Source organism: Panthera pardus, unplaced genomic scaffold (assembly GCF_024362965.1).
Source record: "Panthera pardus isolate Hobbes unplaced genomic scaffold, ASM2436296v1 HiC_scaffold_8, whole genome shotgun sequence".
NCBI lineage: Eukaryota > Metazoa > Chordata > Mammalia > Carnivora > Felidae > Panthera > Panthera pardus.
The window spans coordinates 65,379,932-65,402,605 of record NW_026527013.1 but is presented as its reverse complement, the minus strand read 5'-3'; the positions used below and the strand labels follow the sequence as shown (position 1 = coordinate 65,402,605).

At 52.0% G+C, this 22,674-nt stretch overlaps 1 protein-coding gene and 1 long non-coding RNA gene across 8 annotated transcripts in view; one reads left to right on the top strand and one right to left on the bottom strand.

The window, feature by feature from the left end:
- The window catches only part of GRB10 (growth factor receptor bound protein 10), a 183,936-nt gene extending 173,215 nt beyond the window's left edge, over positions 1-10,721 (top strand). For all 7 annotated transcript variants that reach the window (XM_053897753.1, XM_053897757.1, XM_053897758.1 and 4 more), the window contains 2 exons: positions 5,432-5,525; positions 7,782-10,721. In XM_053897753.1, coding sequence (XP_053753728.1) covers positions 5,432-5,525; positions 7,782-7,928 — 241 coding nt within the window. In that variant the 3' untranslated portion in view covers positions 7,929-10,721. The remainder of the gene's footprint in view (positions 1-5,431; positions 5,526-7,781) is intronic.
- Positions 10,722-19,672: 8,951 nt separating this feature from the next.
- Positions 19,673-22,674, bottom strand: LOC109267970 (uncharacterized). Its single transcript, XR_002080385.2, has 2 exons — positions 22,236-22,674; positions 19,673-20,079 (listed from the first exon to the last, which is right to left on the bottom strand). It is a non-coding gene; the product is annotated as an uncharacterized LOC109267970 (long non-coding RNA).

Sequence of the window (22,674 nt, the reverse complement as noted above, 5' to 3'; positions counted from 1 at the left end):
CCCGGTGTCGGGACTCGATCTCGCGGAACCATGAGATCGTGACGTGAGTTGAAACCAAGAGTCAGACGCTCGACTGCCTGAGCCACCCAGGCATCCCACAAGCCAGTTATTTTTCACTAATAAAGCAGTGGCAGTGGAAGAAAAATAGTTTTGCCCACCCCTTTCAGTGTGTGCATTTTATCAGCCAGATTGTGCCGAGAACAAACAGCTACAGACTTTGGTGGCTTCGAGCTCACGGCGGGAGTCGGTGGAGCCTGTCCTCACGTGGGCCAGCCGGCGGGGGGCGGGTGTTGCTACTGGATGGGGAGATGGGCACGTGTGCCAACGGGTTATCCTGGGGTCACTCACACTGGAGCCGTCACGGGTCCCGGGAGTACGAGAGGTCAAACCCCAGTGCACAAGTACTTTTAAGGGCTAATATCCCATCGGCCGCGGCACCCCCCCCCCCCCGCCCCAGTCTTGCTCAGCATGGCTCTGGTTTCCCTGCCTTTCTTTTTTTACAAGTTTAATTATGGGAATTTTAAAAAGTTACCCAAGGGAGAAGAGTATAGTGAGCCCCCACTTAATCCTTGCTGGTTTTATCAGTTCGCTAATTTCAGTTTGTCTGTTTCCCTTCCCACCATTGTTGGTTTCTCCTCCACTTCTCCTCCCTGGGTCCTCCTAGAATATTTTAAAATTAAAATCCCAGACATTCCACATTTTTACCAGTAAACGTAGTTAGTGTGTCTCTAAAAAATAAAGACCTCTGTTTTTTGACACAGCCACAAAATCATTGTTACCCTTAATGCAATAAACAAGAATTCCTTAATATCATCTAAAATCCAATCTGTGTTCAAACTTCCCTAATTGTTGCCAAAAAAAAAAAAAAAATCCTCTACATTGAGCTGGTTCAAATCGGGACCAACAAATTGCCTTTGGTTGCTAGATCTTTCGGGTCTCCTCAGATACCACCGTCTCCCTCTGCTTTTCTACTGTGGCTCTTTCTTGCATGTCTGTGTGTGGGAGGAGCGGGTGGGTTGCTAGCCGTGCACTTGTGGTTCCTCGAATACCCTCTTCTGTCTCCCTTGTTCCCTGTCACGCGGTAGATGGAGCAGCACGTGAATGCACGTGTGTGTACATGTATGTATCTATATGCCCTTGTGTGGTAGTGTGTGTGTGTGTGTGTTTATACCTGTGTGTGTGAATGCACATGTGTATGTGCATATATGTGTGTGTGTGCCTATATGCCCTTGTATGGCCGTGTATATGTGGGTACCTGTGTCTGTGAATGCACATGTGTGTGTACCTATATGTTTGTGTGCGTCTATATGCCCTTGTGTGGTCGTGTGTGTGTGTACCTATGTGTGAATGCATGTGTGTGCGTGTTTGTGTGTGTCTATATGCCCTGGTGCGGTCGTGTGTGTGTGTGTGTGTGTGTGTGTGTGTGTGTGTACCTGTGTGTGTGAATGCACGTGTGTGTGCATGTGTATGTATGTGTCTATATGCACGTGTGTTCCTGTGCACCCAGATACACAAAATGTGTACGTGTGTATATGTGTGTGCACGTGCCTGTGTCCGCGTATGTATGCGTGGGCAGGTGTATGCACGCACTCTCACGCCCCACCAACTCGCAGACTCCTGCAGAGGGTGAGCTCCCTGCCCCCTTCCCCTCTGCCCGCAGCCCACCCCACAACCTGGAGAAGGATCTTTCCAGGGGCAAATCTACCTGTGTCTTCCCCTCTGCTAAAATACCCCTGGTGGCTCATGTCATTTCCTGCAGCATCTCTGGCTCTGTCCCCGACCCTCCCCACCCCTACCCCTCCGCAGCCCCCCGTCTCCACCTCCCTCTGTCTGTACCCCACTCCTCCACTGGCAGAAGGAAACTTCTTTGTCCAGATTTGAGTTCTTTGTAGCTTTCCCTTCCCCCAGGGCAGAGAGAGGGGTCCCGTCCCGGGGCTCACGCAGCACTGTTCAGAACCCTAGCAGTGCTCGCCAGCCACGGAGGAATATCTGTATACACCTCCTCAGATTTGACCAGTGCCCCTGTCAATCCTGGAAGCCAAGGTTCGTCCGTGGCTTCTGCTAGCTGTGTGACCCTGGGGAACCTGCTGACTTCTCTGTGTCCCACTTTCCACATCATGAAATGAGGACAGGGCGCCCGGGTGGCTCAGTCGGTTGAGCGTCTGCCTCTTGGTGTCAGCTCAGGTCATGAGCCCAGGGTCGTGGGATTGAGCCCTGCGTCACAGTGTGGGGCCTGCTGGGGCTTCTCTCTCTCCCTCTTCCCCTCCCCTACTCACATTCTCTCCTCCTCTTTCTCAAAGAAAAAAAAGAAATAAATGAGGACGTTGACAGGGTCACCATTGGGGCTGAATGAGTCCATGTGTGCAGTGACTGTGACCGTGCTGTGACCCAGATCACGGTCAGGCCCTGGCATAGCCTGCTAGCTCCTGGGTCTCCACAAGCGCACTGGTGAGCACATCTTAAGGGCCTCCCCGCTGTACCTCGTCCTCACCACGTTCCTCTCTGTGCTGCGTTCAAGACTTCCTGACCCGGCCGCGTGTCGTGACACATAGTCTTCCCCGCGGCCTGTCTTTACGCAGGGTCTGGGGTTTGCTGGTGGCGATCGCTGTCCCCTCGGGCTCCCACGGGCCGTGCGCTGTCGTGCACGGGTCCATTTTCCCGGCGGCCAGTCTCCTTGTCGGGGCTGTGGGACGGGCGTCACGGAGCTGATCCGTGGCAGGTCTGGGAATCTTGCGGACTCCCAAGCCACGCGCTTTTCAGCCCACAGGCTCTGAGTTAGTAATCACTGCCGGCAGGTGGCTGTTGGGCATGACCTATAAAACCCAAGCCTTTGGGGTCGCCTCAGGATTTCCCCGGGTCGAGCCCAAACACAGGCAGTGGGACAGTGCCCATTCCCCTGGCTACTCTGGGGCCACGAAGTGACAGGGAGCTAACTAAGGTGACAGAGACACTGAGCTTTCCCTGTCAGACAGCCTGGAGCCCTAGAAGCTCCTGGGCTTCTCCCGGAAGGATGGATTCTTTGGAACGAAATCACCCTGAAGGCAGATCTTTGACGCAAAGAACCGGGTGTGCGGTTCTGCCCAGGGGAGGGGGTAGGCCCCCTGGCCCCCTCGAGGTGCTGTGTGACGCCCACACCCCACGTGGGTCCTGCGATTCTTAGCACTGTCCCCCCCTGCCCACCCCTCGAGTCGTGGGACGCAGCTCTGGCTGGCGTCTCCCAGACGGTGTTCTGAAGAACATGCCTTCTGGAAATTCTAGAACACAGGGGTATGTGGTCCCCGTAAGGCTGGAAAACTGAGCTGGAGCCCCCAGGCGCTCACAGTGAATGTTCCCATTTTAAAGGCTCTGAGAAGACCCGTAGTAAAATAAAACATTTACTTGCTTTTTTAAAAAAATACTAATTTTTGAGAGAGAGAAAACACAACCAGGAGAGGGGCAGAGAGAGAGAGAGAGAGAGAGAGAGAGAGAGAGAGAGAGAGAATCCCAAGCAGGCTCTGCACTGTGAACACAGAGCCCGACGCAGGGCTGGATCCCACGACCATGGGATCATGACCTTGAGCCGAAATTAAGAGTCAGACGCTTAACCGACTAAGCCCCCCAGGCGCCCCTTCTTGGCCTCTTTGATACAGGACTTTCCAGTCTAGTTAGCTGCTTTCCATCTTAACATTTCAGTCTGATGATGGCTTCACTGGTGACTCAGAGTTTGGTTTTAATACCTTTGAAAAGCAGGCTTAGGTCCGTGTCACTTGGATGCTGGCGTTGGGACATTTTTCTCTTCCTTTCTCAGGTGCGTTAACGGTCTTTGCAGCCACTGCCCGGTGTGCTCATGTGAAAGCAAAGACCAGTCCTTCTTTGTGCTTTTCTGATTTGTATGTGGTTTTTTTTTTTTATCTTGAAATAAATTCCAAATCGTGGAAAAGTTGCCAGAGGAACGTAATGAATTCCTGTACGCATTTTCTCAGATTCCCCAGCCGTCTACACGGTGGCCTGTTTGGTTTATCATAGTCTCTCTCCTCCCCTCCCTCCTCCTTTTTTTGTCTGAACCATTTGGGAGTAAGTTACAGCATGATGTCCCTTGTCTCCTACTTATCCCAGTAGGAAATTTCTAAGAATAAGGACTTGTCTTATTACATAACCAGAGTACCGTTTGAAAAACCAGGAACTAGGGGCGCCTGGGTGGCTCAGTCGGTTAAGCGTCCGACTTCGGCTCAGGTCATGATCTCTCAGTTCGTGAGTTCTAGCCCCGCGTCGGGCTCTGCGCTGACCGCTCGGAGCCTGGAGCCTGCTTCCAATTCTGTGTCTCCCTCTCTCTCTCTCTCTCTCTCTCTCCCTCTCTCCGTCCCCTGCTCATGCTCTGTCTCTCTCTAAAAAATAAACATCTTTTTAAAAATTAAAAAAAATTAGGAAGTAAACATCCGTGTGGTTCTGGTATCCAATATGCACACTTACTCCAACTTTTCCTAGTGGTTCTGATTACATCCTTTGTGGGAAAAGAAGAAAACCCTTAATTCTAAATATTCCCTACACGGTGTGTCTCTTTAGCCTTTCTGTCCTTTGTCGACACTTGGTCTGGGAAGAAGCCAGGAACTGCAGAGTGCCCCTTGGCTTGAACGTGTCTGGTCGCTCGGGGTTCAGCTGGTCACCACTTTGCAGGAAGGGACATCGAGTCACTGGTGGTGCACAGTCAGGAGGATTGTCTCGTTCCCGGTGCAGGTGCCTCGAATGCTTGGTGGTGACGGTATTGACCGGGTTTCTCTGACGGACGGTCACTGTGTTTCCCTTTGTAATAAATACGTATTAGGGGGATGATGGTTTGAGACTGAAAAGACTGTTTTTCACCAATTTTCATCTGCTGATGTTCACGCCCATTAACAATCGTCTTGATCGGTGGTAACCTGCTAGACGGTTTCTAGCCCATCGTTCCCGACCTAGTTAGCTTCCTTTCTGCTCTCAGGAAGCGCTTTCTCCTCTCCGCTGTTAATTTCGTCGTCTGTTTATTTTTAATATCTGTATATACTCACGGATTCCTGTTTTATCCTCTGGGTTATAACCTGTCACTTCTGATACTTAACCTCTGATGCTGCCTCCTGGATCATGACCCTTTGAACGTATTACTTTCCGGCACAAAATGTTCCAGCTACATCATATTCTTTCCCTGCTGTGGCCCTAGAGTCCACTGCATCTCCAAGGAGCTCTGGGTCCTTTCAGTGCAGGGTGATATTCAGAAACCAGGCTGGATGCGAGGTCCCTGCAGCCACCGCAGGCCACCCGGATACTAAGGCATCGTGGCTGCAAGCCTGTCTTAGCAGCAGGAGCAGGGAAATGTGTGAGTGTGTGTATATGTGTATGCACAGGTGCACACATATACCTACGCGTCTAAAAAGTCTGCATTTTAAAAGTTTACCATCAGCTGATCTTTTTCCATTCCCAGGCTTTTTCTCCTCCGAGACAGCCAGAGCAATCCAAAGGCTTTTGTGCTCACGCTGTGTCATCATCAGAAAATTAAAAATTTCCAGATCCTTCCTGTAAGTATCGGTCACATCACACCAAGCCTTGTTTTTGTTCGTTTTCTGGGTCCATGCTTCCTGAATTTTCAAATTCCAAACGAACCAAACTACAGATCGTTAGGCATCAGACAGGCCCAAGCTCACAAGAGGGATACTTGCAAGAGTCTCTGGAGAGGGCTGTTGTCTGACATTGGGGACGGCATTTCTGCAGAAATAATATTTAAAATGGTGGCGTTGCACTGAGGCCCACCCGCGTTGTAGCTGACTCGGCACCAATGGGGAAGAGCGAGGTCAGGTGGCGGGTAGACGTATGACAGAGCCTTGAGCCGGGGAGCCTGGCGCCGGGGCACGTATGGCACAAGATAGGGTTTTCACGGTAGGTTTGACTCTCCGCCACTCGAATCTGAGGATTGGTCTGATTTATGCTAGTGTGTACCTGGTGACCCAAGAAAGTTGTACAAACACTGACCCGTGGTCACATGGCCCCCAACGAGAAGTTGCATTGCACTTTCACTCGGTCCTTCGATCAGAAAACAGGAGCACCTCGGTGGCTCAGCTGGTTAAGTGTCCGACTTTGGCTCAGGTCACGATTTATGGTTGGTGAGTTCGAGCCCTGCGTCGGGCTCTGTGCTGACAGTTCAGAGCCTGGAGCCTGCTTCAGATTCTGTGTCTCCCTTTCTGCTCCTCCCCGCTCACTCTCCGTCTCTCTCTCTCTCTCTCAAAAATAAATAAACGTTAAAAAGAAACAAAAAAAGAGTCTACCTTTGAACAGCTGTGAAAACATCATTACCAAATACGTCAGTCAGCACCATTTTTTTAAAGAAAATTTTTGTTAGATTTTTCAAGCGTAAGTTCTGTCTCTCTTTGGTGTTCCAAAGTTCAGATTCTAGTTCATGACTGAGCGCTTCTGTGGGAGATGGCTGTCTGCACCTCCATGAAGCCACCATTCAGTTGGGGATACTATATGCAAAACTGACATTAGGTGTTTTGCATAATTAAGTGATAGATTCTGCAGGTGGTAGTAACGTTCCTGAAATGTTTCCTGTGGGGCCCAAACCCAGGAAATATTCTGCCGAAAGAGGGGGATGACATCTTTTCCTGTCAGGGATTCATAGTCTGGCGGCCACGGAAAGTTCCAGAAGGCTCGACATAACCGAATGCATCTGTTTCACATTGTTGAGCCTGGTGTTTCCGAAGCTTGCCTGAGCCTAGGATTTTGGCATCCCAGGAGTCACACAGAGGCAGGAAACGTGGGCTGGAGAAGGTCTGGGCTGTCTGGGTAGCTTTTGTGGATCTGAGCAAGCCACCGGCCGGGCACGTCCTGTGGTGCCCTCGCCTCTGGCTGTGTTTCGATGCCTTCATTCTACAAATAAGGACAAGGAGAGCCCGAGGGCTGCCAGCGGCTCGCCCTGGATCCCAGTGGGAGGAAGGGACCGGGTCTGGCTCTGAGTCCATAAAGCATTCTGTGCAAACCTGGGAATCGTCAGCAAAGGAGAAGTGCTTCGTCCATGGTTCGTTCTGTTTACCACTGCCTCCTGTCGTGGACACAGACGTTCTCGTTCTCTTTGCCTGAGATCGAAAATCGAGTGAAAACGTATCTTACGGGTAGGCAGAGTGGGTAATGCCGTTCGCCCAAAGAACCCCAAATTCTAGAAGTTATCAGGGTAGCTTGAGACTTAGAGCAACAAGACTGCAGCCCCTGTGCTTGAAAACGGGGTGTGTTGTGCATCCAGCAGTATTTTGGAGTCAAGAAGAGGTTCTGGGTTTACCACTGAGACATTTCAAGCCAGTTTGCTCCATGAGGATGACAGCGCTTGCAGCCTTTTTTTAAAAAAATGTTTATTTATTGAGAGAGAGAGAGAGAGAGAGAATCCCGAGCGGGGTCTGCATGGTTAGCACAGAGCCCGACTGGGGGCTCGAACTCCCCAACTGAGAGATCATGACCTGAGCTGAAATCAAGAGCGGGAGCCTAACCCACCGAGCCGCCCCCCCCCCCCCCCCCCCCCCCGCAGGCGCCCCAGAGCTCTGCAGTCCTTGAATGTCACCTTCGCAGAGTTCAACCTGGCGTCAGGAAAGTCGTTCGCTGTGGGAGGGACCGCGGAGTGCCCCCCACCCCCACCTTGATAAAAAATAGCCACCAAACACGCGGGGGGCTGGGGAGGCGCTTTCCGCAGCTGCTCTTACCAGCGACGCCTTGCGGTGACCCCACACTCACGCCGCCGCGTTCCCCGAGGGGCGGCCGCTAACGTGGTGAGTGTTCTCATGTCCCCGTAGTGCGAGGATGATGGGCAGATCTACTTCAGCCTTGACGACGGGAACACCAAGTTCTCCGACCTGATCCAGCTCGTGGACTTCTACCAGCTCAACAAAGGAGTCCTGCCTTGCAAACTGAGGCACCACTGCATCCGCGTGGCCTTATGACCTCACACTGACTCTCGGCGGAGCCTGGAGGAAGCTGACACTGGAACGAGGGAAGGGGATGTACGTCGCGAAGAGCACACGTCTGTTGTTCTGCACCCTGGGGAGGGCGGGGGGTGGGGGGGTGGGTCCGTCGGGGCCGGCCGCCCGGGATGGACCGGTCGCTGGACTGGACGGTGATTTGCTGCTGCGGAGCCGGCAGGAGCGTCTCCCTCCGCACCGGCGAGATCAGGGAGGCGCCGGAGAGCAGGTGCAGGTGGGAGAGAAAACCGGAGCGATGGTCTCGGCTGGGCCACGTCGGAACCAGAACCGGAGACGAGTAATTGGAAGTGAACTCTTGCCCTGGAATAATCTTGACAATTAAAACTGATATGTTTACTTTTTTTTGTATCGATCACTTTTTGCACTCCTTCTTTGTTTTCAATATTGTACTCGGCCTCTGTCAGAGGGGGTGTGGCGTCCAGTGCGCAGGCTCCAGAGACTGGCTGCGGGGGGGCCCCCCCACCCCCGGTTGTTGCCGGAGGGTGGTGCCGGCCCTGTGCAGTTGCCGGAGGCAGATTCGGCTCCCAGGTCACAAACCACCCCCAGCCCCTCCCAGAATACTTGAAGAGCTTTTTTAAAAATAAATAAAAGGTGTCACCTGTGGTAGGCATTTGGCACGTTTTGTGGACCCAGGCAACCACGTCTGTCGATCATTCCCCTATGCACAGATGTCCTGCACACCTGTTACCTGTGTGTCCTATCCTCCACAGTTCAGGAGACCTGGGTTGTTTGTTTGTTTGTTTGTTTTGGAAAATGCTCTGTTCCACAACACAGCAGCTGGCCCCTTAGCTGGACGCAGGGAGCGTCCCTGGGACACACCGGGCACCCAGGGCCGGCCGCTGGGGGGCCCCCTTTCAGCCTGTTCTAGGGCGATCACTGCCTTACTCTTCACCCCCCCCCCCCCCCCACCGTGGCTGGGTCCCTTCCTGGCTCTTGTCCCTCTGGGGGTTGAAGGATCTAAAAGGAAAATGACACTTGGTTGACTTCCCGCTGTGGCCGGGGGGGTTTCCATGGTGATAAAGACGGAAACATTGGAAAGGGCATGTCTGCAGCCTGGCATTTAAAGGTCTTCGCTCCATAGCCTCCATTCTGCTGAAAACCCCCTTGAGCCGGTGCACGCGGGGGCTCCCCCTCAGACGGCTGGCGCTCAGAAGTACCTCACAGCAGTCATAGGCATTGAAGAGTCTTATCAACGCACCCTGTTTACCCCTCTGGGGGGCTGAGTCACACGGGGGGCAGGGGGCTGGAGTGTCCCTCCGCATGCCCCTTAGCAGAGTCACCAGGTGTGAGAGTGGCCGTGTCCTTTCCTTCGGTCTCTGCAGAGCAGAAAGGTCTTCCTTGACAGGCGTACAGACTAGTGTGGTGAAAATGGTCCCCTTTTCTGAGATCAGTCACCACATGTGACTGGTCCTCTGGATGGGTACCAGCCACTAGGTGGCCTGGCCCTGACCCAGCACCATGCCCCTGGAGGAATGTGCCCACGGTGTGGGACACATGTGGCCAGCTTCAGTGACACAGATGCCCTCGAAGGAACTCTAGGGTCTAGAAACACTGTATTTCACTTTACAGGTCTCACTCTACTCGTCTTCCATGAAACGTCTACTTACACAAATACAGACTTTGTGGTAAAACGTTTTGAACCATAAGCGCTCAGCTGCGTTCTCTTCTTTCTGTAGCCACTTCTGTCTTTCAGACTATTGACAAGTAGGTAATTCTCAAGTCCTACCTGGCGGCGAGCTTCCGGGGCCCTTCACCTTGGATTGGCTCTTTATTCGCACCATTCGACATTTTTCTTTTCACCGGTTGGAAGCCGAACCTTAAAAAAGTTCTATGATTTCTTTTTCCTTTTTTTTTTTTTTCTCTTTACATAGACCAGTAAGACGAGACTCTCACGGCCCTCTCCGATAGACAGCATCCACAGCATTTTGTATTTATAAACCTGCCTTTTTATTTAAAAGGAAGACAAAAGCTGGCCTCTGATGCACAGTCTGTGTATCGCTGGTTTGACGTAGTCTTTTGGACCTCCTTGGCCGCGGTCAAGTGCTGGAGGGTGGGACCCCCATCCCCCAGTCTGCAGCTGTCTCACTGCTGGGCCTGGTGGCTGGGAGTTCCCCCCCGAAAGCAGCCGGTCCCTCAAGGATGTGGGCGTCCGGCCCGGCCACTCAGGGGCTGAAGGACGTTCAACTTTTATTTTTATATTTAGATGACATGAATGTAAACGGGACAGCTCAGGGTCATTTTAGAGCCTGTTGACTTTTTAATCTCTCTGCCTGTGATTTTCCTCTCCGAAGTCGAAAACCCCACGTAGCAACCTGGACTTTCTTGGGAAGGAAATACCAAATGCCTCGGGGATTCAAGGTTCATGGGTGAGCTCTGTTCCCTTCGGTCGTTAAATTCTAGAATGTTGTTTTGTTCGCTAAACCGTGAAGAAATACGTGCCTCAGTCTAGCTGTTTGGTCCTCTCTTTTCTGCACTTAATACCTGACGGTTTGACCAAGAGACTCACCTTTGCGGGGCGGGACCTGCTCGAGGTGGATGGTGATGTCACAGCACAAGCAGTGGTCTGACCTGTAAACATTTTCAGGGAATGCAGAAAGGGTTCAGGGACAAAACCTTTATTCCACGTGCTTTGCTCCTTTCTGTACATAGCTCTGCGGCTTGTGAACCTAATTGTAAACGTTCAGGTATTTTTGTACAAATAAGGGACTTGACGTTCTGTTTCTTGTAATTAGAAATAAACATTACTGTAGCGTTCTTCATTTTCCACGGCTCGTGTGTCTGTTTCTGTGTTTTGAAACCCTCCAGCTGGGAAGCCCCTAAAAACCTTTGGAAATCACAGACTACCAGCAGTGTGCTTCTTGGCGCTGGTCAAACACGAGTTGGAAAGGAATTGATGTGTGACGCACGAGCCCGCATGGCCCTGTTGAGAGACTCTGGACTCCGGTGACACAGGCCAGGTGCCTCCGTGTTGGTGCCAGGATCCTCTCAGCGACCTCTTCCCCCTGCACCCACACCGCAGAATCGCACACCTCGGGGTGCTTCGGAGGTAGTCTGATCTCCACGCAGGTTTTGCAGACACCTCAAGAGACTCACGGATGTTTGCCTCTGAGAAATCCAGTGGCTTTGTTCCCGCTGCGGTGGGACAGAGCTGGGTTTTCTAGTCAAATAAGAAGTTGGTAGAAAGATCAAGGGAACGAGTGCCCCGGGTCTCTGCTGCCCCAGGACCTCACTTGAGGGACCCCGGTGGGTGTACCCCTTACCCGTACTCAGGCCTAACTCACCGCCTCCCGCCCCACCCCGGGCAGAGAGTGAGGGAATACTGTCACGGGCCAGGCTTGTCCACCAGCAGGGGCACAGCTGTGGCATTTGATCCCCTGTCATTTGTTTTCAGAATCCGGGTCCCTGATTTCTGCTCGTCCCCTATGAGGCAGGCCTGTCTCGGGAGGAAGAGTAGTAGGAAGGATTTGATCTTGGTGTGCTCGCGAGACGGGTGTGTGTGACATGATCACGGTGGGGCTGGGGCGTGATCAGGTGTGGGGAGTCTGTGTTGTGGGCTGGGGCATGTCCATAGTGCGGGAGACGAGAATCAGACGGGTGGGGGGAGGGGGCACGTGGAGGGGGGCAGAGAGGGAGGCCGGACCAGGCTGCTAGGTGCCGTGACACCAGAGTGTGCTGGAGTGGGGGTGTGGGGGCACCATGGCAAGGAAGAACCTGTTTCTGTCCACCCAGAGCCCAAGGTAGGGGAGGAACCACCCGGCCGGGGTCTGAGATGTGGATTTCATGGTCCCTCCAAAGAAGATGATGTAAGCCACCAGGAAATGAACAGGTGGGCCAAAGGGCCAACTTGATCTGGGTCGGGTTTGTTATTGGCTTTTAAAACATATTTTGAGGGGCGCCTGGGTGGCTCAGTCGGTTAAGCGGCCGACTTCAGCTCAGGTCACGATCTCGTGGTCCGTGAGTTCGAGCCCCGCGTTGGGCTCTGGGCTGATGGCTCAGAGCCTGGAGCCTGCTTCCGATTCTGTGTCTCCCTCTCTCTCTCTGCCCCGCCCCCGTTCATGCTCTGTCTCTGTCTCAAAAATAAAATAAAATGTTAAAAAAAAAAAAATTAAAAAAAATATATATTTTGAGTGATGACTAAAGCCACAGGAAGGGATTTTAATGATTAAAAGAAAAACAAAACAAAACATGAGCTTGTTAACTGTCAAAAGTAAACTGTCTTACAGCTTTGGGTTTTCAAATGGTAAACTCAGTATCCCCCCCCCCATCTCATACCGGAAGCTGTACATTAACAAGAAGGGCAGGAAACACATGAAGCCTCAGTCATTTTGCAGGGTTAGGCTTTGTCTGTCATCCCACAGTAGACGACGGGGCCGCTCACCTGGGGTGGCAAAGACCACAGACGGACATCCGTGGCTGCAGGTCTCAGCATGGCCAGCAGAGGGCACTCCAAGACACATGGGGCACCGGAGGGAACCCTAGTGACCCTTTCTGGGAAGTCTAGAATAAGCGCGGGGTTGACATTGATCAGTAAGTGTCATCCGCCACCCCCAGGAGAGAGTGTGCGCTTTCCCTCTGTAGATACATCAAAATCTTGTTTGATCTCTGGAAATGTTTCCTGAATTACATCTGTGTATATTTTTGTCCCGTCACTGCACAGGGCAGGTCTTTTTTCAAAGACAGCAATTATGTGTGTGTTGGGTCCCCTTGACCTGCATTCCAATACCTTTGCTTTTTCTCAAACCCTCTTAACTCATTTCCCTTTGGCTCATCTACTGTGGCTCCAACATGTCCTCCGGGTCACGTAGGATGTTTCTGTGGGATCCCTTCTCTTGCTGCCTCCATGCAGACTCCACCGCCAGGAAGTCTGTGTCTGGCCCTCCCGCTTCTCCTTAACGTTTGTTTATTTTGAGAGAGAGAAAGAGAAAGCACGAGCAGGGGGGGAGCACAGAGGGAGAGAGAGAATCCCAAGCAGGCTCCACGATGTCAGCGTGGGGAACCCCATAGGGGGCTCGAACCCACGAACTGTGAGATCAAGACCCAAGCCGAAATCAAGAGTTGGACGCTTAACCGGCCAAGCCACCCAGGCGCCTCTCTCCTACTTGTGTTTAGAGCCGTGTCCCTTGCCTTGAACATACTCCTTGAATGCGTGCATCTCTGCTTTGAGCTTCTGTGATCTGATTGCTTGATTTCTTTTTAAATTTATATTCTATGCGGTTGCAGTTTCAATCTAGCCCGTGGCAGTGTTTTTCCAGTGAGCGTTCTTTACTGTTTGATGTTTTTCCTGTCATTTTCTCCCTTTATCTTTGGGTCTCTTCACGGAGCATTGGTGCTGCTTCTCGGAGTAAGGTGAGTTCTTCTTGGACTCCCATTTATAGGAAGTTGGTGTGGGGAAGAAGACACGGGTTGTGTTTGAGACCAGAGGACAAAAACGAATACGTAGTACGTATGTGAATTCCACGATCATGACAACAAGCCGCTGAAGTTGATCATCCAACTAACTCTTCTCTCTGCCTCTGAGCCCGCACGCCTTCCAGAGAAATCTCCTAAAATGATACATTAATTTGCAGAAGAATTTTTTTTCCTTGGTTGGTCTACGGCAAATTACCACAATGTCATTTTGGAGAATTAGGGAATTTGGTTATTTGAAATAAGAATGATGACAAATCCTCTTAGAGAAGAAAAGCTCTATGGTAACTGTATACTCAGACACACACACACACACACACACACACACACACACGCGCCTCATGGTCTATGGGAGCTGTGTCACACAGTGCTCAAGGAGGCACAGAGTTCAGGGGCACCTGGGTGGCTCAGTTGGTTAAGCGTCCAACTTCTGCTCAGGTCATGATCTCACGGTTCGTGGGTTCGAGCCCCACGTCGGGCTCTGTGCTGACAGCTCAGAGCCTGGAGCCTGCTTCGGATTCTGTGTCTCCCTCTCTCTCCGCCCCTCCCCTGTTCACTGTCTGTCTCTCTCCTTCAAAAATAAATAAACATTAAAAAAAAATTTTTTTTTTAAATGGAGGCCCGGAGTCCAGCTGGGAGATCCGTGGGTGAAGGATGAACGTGGGGGTGACCACAGGTAGACAGAGAGCATGGTGTTCTCTAGTGTGTGCAGTCCAATATGCTACCACTAAGTACGCACCCCTATTTAAATTTTAATTCTAATTCATAAAAATAAAATGAAAAGTTCCATTCCAGGTGGCCCTGGCCACATATTAAGCGCTCAACAGCCACAAGTGGCTAGGGGCCGCCATGATGATCCGTGCGGACACAGAACGTCGCCATCATTGCAGAAAGTTCTGGCGGGCAGCGCTGGTCTGGATGACTGATAGCAAACACTTACGTTACAGAAGTGGCCGTGGATGACGAGACCAAGGAGGGTCCGCTTTCGAGTCAGTCTCTTGTGTCTGGTTGGTGCTCTGAATCGGCAAAACTCAGCCTCAGACCCAAGGCTAAGGGCACCCCCGCCGAAGTCACACCTGTGCCTCATCCCCCGTGGAAGACACACGAGCTTCCCTTGTGCTACACCAGGATGACGCTGTCCACGGCCTTCATTCGGCTCTGGCCCACCTTGCTTTCCAGTTATAACTCGGAGTAATTTCGCGTCACACACGTGTATCGTGTATAGAACTTAGCGGTGTCTGCTTGGCCCGTCCTCCATCGCACACCCCCGGAGGTAAAGGACTTCCCAATCTGGTATTAACCCAGACCACCTGGTACCACTCTGGAGTGAGCCAGTGCTGGGAGAGTTTCATTTGCTATGGCCTAGGTTACTCCATCAGGGACTATCCCCCCAGACTGAGTGTAATTTTAGTGCCTAAATATAAAGTGTGTGTTTGAACACAAGGGCCCTTGGTGCAAGCAGAAACCACATTGCTACTCATCTGAAGAGGTGGTGACCTCTGTCCCCATAGGATTCAAGAACAGGACGTGTAGGGCTTCTCGAGAGATGGTTTCGCATGAGCAATCACGTTGCAAACAGGGATCGTTCTTGATGGCTTTACAGAATTCAGAACGAGTCCCTCCCCAGACAAAACCAGTCCCTGTTTGTGAGCGAAGGCAGGCCGTCCTGAGGGGAGCACCGTGGGGCTTCTCCCAGCCCAGCAGTTCCAAAAGTAGGCCATTCTTGGCACATTTTTACATTAGAGGGAGGGGGGCTTGCCTTGTTTTTTATTTTGTGCAAACCAAGTAAAGTGGTATTGGTATTTTGTTACTGCACTCTTTGAGTATTATACAAAATATGACTGCACCGTATTTCTGAGCTGGCTGAGGCTTTTCCCTGGGGTGACTTTGAACCTAGGTGATCCACGTTAGTGCTGTTTAAGTCTCAGTCCTGCTAGAAGCTTAGACTGCACGAGGGGCGCCTGGGTGGCTCAGTTGGTTAAGCGTCTGACTCTTGACTTCGGCTCAGGTCACAATCTCACGGTTTTGTGGGTTCGAGCCCCGCCTCAGGCTCTGCGCTGACGACACGGAGCCCGCTTGGGATTCTCTCTCCCCCGCTCTCTCTGCTCCTCCCCTGCTGGCTCTCTCTCTCTCTCTCTCTCTCTCAAAAACTTTAAAAAAAAAATATTAGACGCCACAAACTACGCCAAACTTACCGTCACCCTTCTCTCCCAAATGGGTACCTTCAGGCATGGGTACAGGGGTATTCCTGGCCTCCCTCCTGGGGGTTCGGGTTTAGTGGGTTCCGTGAATGTGCCTGGTAGCAGGCACCACGTGACCGGGAACAGCTCCCACTGGGAAGGGGGATTCTGGAGGCTTTCAAGAGAACAGGCTTGTGCCCTCTGCTATGCTGTAGCAGCAGACCTTGGGTAATCATTTAACACAACTGTAAAAGGAGGCTCTGGGCTGGAACAAGCGCAAGGCAGGGGACTCTCGCGTGTCCCCGCTGAGAGCCTCTGTCATCCGTCCCCTCTGGAAGACGGGCCACCCACACAGACTCTGTCCACGTCCCAGGGGAGGCTCAGACAGGAGCATGCCACCGTCACACATTAGCGCACCTTGTCGTCGGTTTGCAAGCGGAAGAGGGGATCACATAGTCTGCTCAGCCGTCGGAGCCGCTGAAGGGCACTGGGCTGCGGGGCCCCACGCTGGCGTGCCAGGTGCCCCTCCCAGGCCACGGCCTTGTCACTCGCCACCTGGAAATAATACAGAAATGGAAGCAAGAGGGGCGCCCGGGGGGCTCAGTCAGTGAAGCGTCCGCCTTCGGCTCAGGTCATGATCTCACGGTTCGTGGGTTCGAGCCCCGCGTCGGGCTCTGTGCTGACGGCTCGGAACCTGGAGCCCGCTTCGGATTCCATGTCTCCCTCTCTCTCTGATCTTCCCTGCTTGCTCTGTCTCTCTCTCAAAAATAAACATTAGAAAAAGATTTTTTAATGGAAGCGAGAAATTCATGGAAGGAAAACCACAAATAGCTAAGGAACGTGTGAATATCATTTTTTTTAATTCAATAAAAAATAAAAATAGGAATAGCAGGTTGCTGGTCAGGGTTGCCTTCTCTAACTCTCTGTGCTCATTGTATCCCCCTCAATTTCGGATTTTCCAAGTCTTGACCTCTTTTATTCCTCTGGAAAGAGACTCTCCGTAGTGGCTTTTGAAGCTTTGACTACGAGCTACGGTAAGAAATGCATTCATCGTGTGCCGGGGTGCGCCCACACACATACAGTTAAACCTTGGTTTGCAAGCATAATTCATTCCGGAAACACGCTTGTCATCCAAATCACTTGTAAATCAAAGCGAATTTCCAGAAGCAGTGGCTCAGTTGTGATCATGTGGCGTTCAGTGTCACATGTGACCCGTGTTGCAAGACATCGCTCGTTTATCAAGTTAAAATGTTTACTCCTCTTGCAGAACCCTCGCAGAACAAGTTTGTCGCAGTCCGAGGTTTCACTGTAATTGAAACAGAAGTTTTGGAAAATAGTGTTTCCCTTCTCCAGTGCAACACCTCTCTTTCTGATTGGATTCTACTTCATCTTTTAAAATGCTGGCCATGACACCTTCAAGAGTGATTTCGTGATCCAACAGTGATTTGAAAACCTGAGCTGGAGAAAAGCACAGAGTTGAAGGATTTACACCACCCACGTCCAACCCCTACTTTGAAGTTACAGCAAATCAAGACTGTATTATTGGGGAAAGAACAGAGAGATCGACGGAACACAACCGAGCACCCGGAAGTAGACCCCCCCCCATCAATATCATCAACTGATCTTGGGGCGCCTGGGGGTGCTCAGTGGGTTGAGCGTCCAACTATGGCTCAGGTCATGATCTCGCGGTTCGTGGGTTCAAGCCCCGTGTCGGGCTCTGTGCTGACAGCTCAGAGCCTGGAGCCTGCTTCAGATTCTGTGTTTCTCTCTCTCTGCACCTCCTCTGCTCACACTTTCTCTCTCTCAAAAATAAATAAAAATTAAAAAATTTAAAAAATTAAAAAAAATATATATATATATAATCAACTGATCTTTGACAAAGGAACAAAAGCAACACAGTGGAGCAAAGATGGTCCCTTCAACTGTTCTTGATGGAACAAGCAGACGTCCATGTGCAAAACAGCAAATCTAGACCCAGACCCCACACCCTTCCCAAGCACTAACTCACGGGGACCACAGACCTGAATATAAAATGCAAAACTATAAAACCCCTGAAAGGTAGCATAGGAGAAAATCCAGATGAATATAGAATTTGGTAATGACTTCCTAGCTATGGCAACAAAGGTGAGATCCGTGAAGGTAAGAATTGACAAGCTAGACTTCAATGACATTTAAAACACTTTTGGAGCGCCTGGGTGGCTCAGCTGGTTGAGAGTCCGACTCCTGATTTTGGCTCAGGTCATGATCTCAGGGTTGTGAGATCAAGCCCTGCGTTGCGCTCCACACAGTGTGGAGCCTGCTTGGGATTCTCTCTCCCTCTGCCCCTGCATCTCTCTCTCTCTCTCTCTCTCTCTCTCTCTCTCTCTCTCTCCCTCCCTCTCTCCCTCTCTCAAGAAATATAAATAAAAAACCCTCTGCTCTGCAAAAAAACACAAAACTTATCTTCTCACCAGCTCCTAAGCTAAGTGGCTTTTCCAGGAAAACTCAACATTGGTTCTGACATTGTAACTCTTCCTATCAGAGGGTCACCTGGGACCCAGACAACCATAACCCTAACTGGAAAGGCCAAACATTGGCGATGTGGAACTGCCACCCAAGGAGATCATCCACTGGGGAGACTGGTGTGGGTCTGCTGCCCTATCTCATCAGGAGATGGCAGTGGCCAACTGCTCTCTACATGTAGCTCGGACACTTCTGGGCTTAGAATTCGATGGTCATGCCTCAAACCACTCACACTAGAGGGGCAGGAAGCTGTGCGTCGCAGAAATGTCACAGAGCTGCCCAAGTGGACGTGCGTGCCCGGTTCCGTCTGGAAGCAGCAGCTGAAAGCTTGTGGGCATCGTGGCGGCCTTGGACAAGTGTGCCTGAGCTCAACTGAGTAGTACAAGGATCTTGCTGGGATAGAATCAGCCCGCGATCCTGGCGGGATGATCTCTGGAGCCAGTACCCCCGCCATATGCAGCTCTTGACAACGATGGTGACTCATGAGCCACTGGTCCAGGCCCTCCGGCTGCAGGGTCAGGGCACCCGTTCCCCACCCCACCCCCCGTAGGTGGGTCCTCTGCCAACACACATTCTGACTGGTTACTTTGTGCTCCCTTGCCAGGCAAGCTTTCCTTTGACAGACACCTTTCTTCGGATGCGTGTTTTCTTTTACCAAGTCAGGTGTCTTGTTAAAGGTGCTTCTCGATGTCAATGCACACCTGTGCGCTCACTTCAAGGACACTGTCACTCTGTAGCGAACGTCACAGTGGACACGCGACTTGCTACTCGCTGGGAGAGGGCTGCCTCGCCTGAACGGGCTCCTGAACTCCAAGCTGCGGCGTGAAGTTGAAAACGCGTTCTCTTGAAACGCGTGAGTTCGGGTGGCAGAGCGACAACTACCTGAGATTTACATCCTCCTGTGAACACACCTCCAAAGCAGACACGTAAATACAAGACTTCGTGGAGGGATGATGCCAGATGCCGTCCACGACTTAGTACCTCTGAGCACACAGCTGCCGATGCCCGTGACTCTGCCATGGGTTGTCCCCGGTCACCAGTGCTGGCTCTGCAGATGTGAGGGGTGTTCAGGGGGAACGATCCCCCCCCCACCAGGGGAATGTCCTGTACCGGCTTCTGGAGTCCCAAAGGCACATTTCAGCTCGAGCTGTGCACACTGGTGACCGGTGTGAAAACGGGCCCTGTACTGACCTCCTTTGCCCTTCCCGGGGTTCTATACGGTCACCCACAAAATAAACTGGTGCTGGAGGGACTCCAGACTCACATGAGACAGGATCGAAGTTAGTCTGGACAGGAAGACTTCCATTCCCGGGGGCCAGTTCTCCACAACATTAGGTGTTAGTATTCTTCCAACCCGCATCTCACCGTGATGTTTCTTAGTGTAAGTTTTTAAAATTTATTTTGAGAGAGAGAGCAGGCAGGAGAGGGAGAGAGAGAGAGAGAGAGAGAGAGAGAGAGAGAGAGAGATGGAGAGAAAGCTAATCCCAAGTAGTCTTTGCTCTGTCAGCACAAAGCCTGCTGCAGAACCCACGATTCGTGAGATCATGACCAGAAATATGTGAAAGCACGGAATTTTTTTTTTTTTTTTACGGAAAACTGATAAGGGAACTCTTGTCCTTCGAATTATCCCAATTCTTTATTAAGCGAGAACGTTTACATAGTGAGGCACCACCATGTAAATGAATGGACGATTCAGAACAACAAGCTCAAGAGACAGCAAGATGAGAGGAGATGATGATTTCAAAAATAATGTCGGGAGAACTGGTTTCACGTGGTTATGGTATCTTGTCAAGCGGCGGAAAGCAGGTTGCAAAAAGCATACGCGGTTTTGCCGCCCTCCGGTTAACACATTTGCAGACGCTGAAAACTCGAAGGCTAACGTCGACTCCCCATGTTGACATCAGCGCTCTGTCTGCAGTAGGATTATGGACGAAAGTGTTCATTTTTGCTCTCATTTCCTCGAGGGACGTATGCCACATTGGGGAGCATCGTCAGATGACTTCTGTACGGAGAACTGATGTGCCCTGTGTACGGAGATCAATAGAATGTCCTTAGGATGTAGAAGGTTCTGCTACCTGGCTAAGACACACATCTGAAGAGAGATAGTGATCAAGGGAAGGGACGGTGTCCCATGAAAGAAAATCATATGCAGAACGATTTCCTTAAGCCGAAGGAGCCTTGAGACAGAGGGAAAAGGCCATCCGGTCCAGTATGACCAGAAATGGTCTAAGAGGGAGGCTTACAGACCAAAGTGTGTCCTGGGTGGGTGCAAGATGAGTAGATCTCTGCAGCCCACCTCCCATAAGGCCAGCTTCTGTAGCCCTAGAGGCGGTGGGGGGGGTGGTGCTGGGGGACCCCCCGGAGGAGGTGTTGGAGAATAGGGGTGAGTCATAGCCATGTATCCAGAACAGATCACAGACGTTCTGTCCCCAGGGACTACCAAGTGAAATTGCTTGTGTGATTAAACAAAAATCAAGAATGGGGCGGGGTCTGTGCCCAGGGAGTCTTCAGGTCACAGAGTGATCATCATGGCAGATTTGTCCGAGACGATGGCCGGACAGTTGGTCAGGTCGGCCAGCAGGAAGGCACAAAATAAACTCCAGGGTCGTGTGTTGGCAGGTAGGCACCGGTGGGGAAGGAGGTGCCCTGAGGTCATCCGACCAAAATTCTGGGCTGATCCCTGCTCAACAAGAATTTTTCACCTGTCACCTAAATCCCTTGTACGTTTGTCTCCTGGCGGAGAAGCTTGCTGAAAGTGACATTGCCACATCTCTGTCTTCCTGTAACTTGGGAACTTGCATACCCTTCTCCCTCACGTGTGTGCATGTGCATGCGCTCTCTTTCTGGGTGCTTTTATCCAGTCTTGTTGCTTCAAGTACCGTTTAAGCCACTCTGTCCACTCGTAACTTCATGTCCTGTCCGGACTGCTTCTGTGACATCAGACCCCTACCTGGAAAAGTTCCCTGGACATCTCCACCGAATGCCCTGTGTGTGTGTGTGTGTGTGTGTGTGTGTGTGTGTGTGGTGTCTAGAATTTAATTCCCAAGCCGAACTCTGTCTCTGGTCGGCTAAGCTGGCCCCCCACTGGGCACTTTTTCCCAGTCCACGAGAATCACCGTCCACCCAGTGGCCTCAGGTCCGTGAACTCATCCTGATTCCTGACGCGTCCTCTTCCCAGCAGCCTCCTGACACCCACGCATGCGTGTGCACATGCGCACGCACACATGTAGATGCACGTGAACACGCACGCACACATGCACAAGTGCACACGGACACATGCACACGCACACGTGCAGATGCACGTGAATACATGGACAAGTCCACGCGCACATGGACGAACACGCATGCACGCACGCACACACACATACACTTGCACAAGTACACGTGCACAAGCATGCGCATGCACAAGCACACGTGAACACGCACGCACAAGAACACACTTGCACAAGCACACACGCACATGTGTGCACACACGCAACTCCCTTCCCTCCCCCAGCCCACCCGAACTCCCACCGTGTTCCTTGGGTTTCTGCTCCTTCCTGCAAATCAGGAGCGTAGAGACAGGTTTTACTCTCGTCCCACTGGTCCATTTTGCACACGAGGGCCAGAGTGATCTTAACTCAGATGTACACAAGCTAAGGTCAGACTTTCCAGAAACACTTCAGTGCCTTCCGTCGCAGGCACTTCAGTGCCTTCCGTCGCGGGGGGAGGGACTTCTTTCAGGGCTCGAGATACTCTTTCTAGCCTCAGCACCTTCACAGATGCTGTTCCCCAGAGGGAGCCCTTCCCTCACTCTTCCCCTACAAGGACGGTTACTTCTACGGTGTTGGCTGATGTCAGGCTGCACGTGAAGCAGTGAGTGGGCGTCCCTGTAGGACCCACGTGACCCCTCCGTCTCCTTCCTTTCCTCCAGTGGCTCTTGTACCGGTTTGGAATCTTCTCAGTGTCACTCTGCTGTGCCTCCTCAGGCCCCATGCTGACCACGAACAGAACGCTGAGTCTTCGCCCCACCCCACCCCCCCAGGCTGACCCTGCCGCTAGGGATGGGACACGGAGACCTCTTCCCTTCTCCAGCCTGTGACAAGCGCTCGGGCCACAACAGTCCTGTCCTCCCTGTGTGTGTCCAGTCCTCTGACAAATGGCCCGAAACGCGGCCTCACACTCCCTCGGCCCTTTGTACCCGCCGGAGCCCTGAGCCCAGAGCACCTGCGGGGTGGCCACCAGGGTCAGCCCCCGCACTCCTTGCGGACCTTCTCTGCATGTTTTCGTGCCTCCTCTCAGCCCTGCTCTCTGTCCCAAGAAAATCCTCTTGCCTGGGGTTTTTCTGTATGTCCGCCACAATCTCGGCCGCGGCATTATTCTCCTCTGCATCGTCACCATCGTTTCAGCGGTTGGGGAAGGAAGAGCTAGGGCGTGCAGGCTCCGTGTGGGGGCATCCGAGAAGGCTTCCCGTGCTGCAAGGCTGGACCTTACGGGACGACCTGATGAGGCGAAACCTTGAAACTGGGGCTGTTGGGGATAATGGAGGGATCTGGCGACTGGGCTAAGTTGGTGGTGAGAGGGATCCAAGCTGTTCAGGGCTGTAGGGGAAGGGAGCCCTCCCTGGAGGTTTCTCAAGA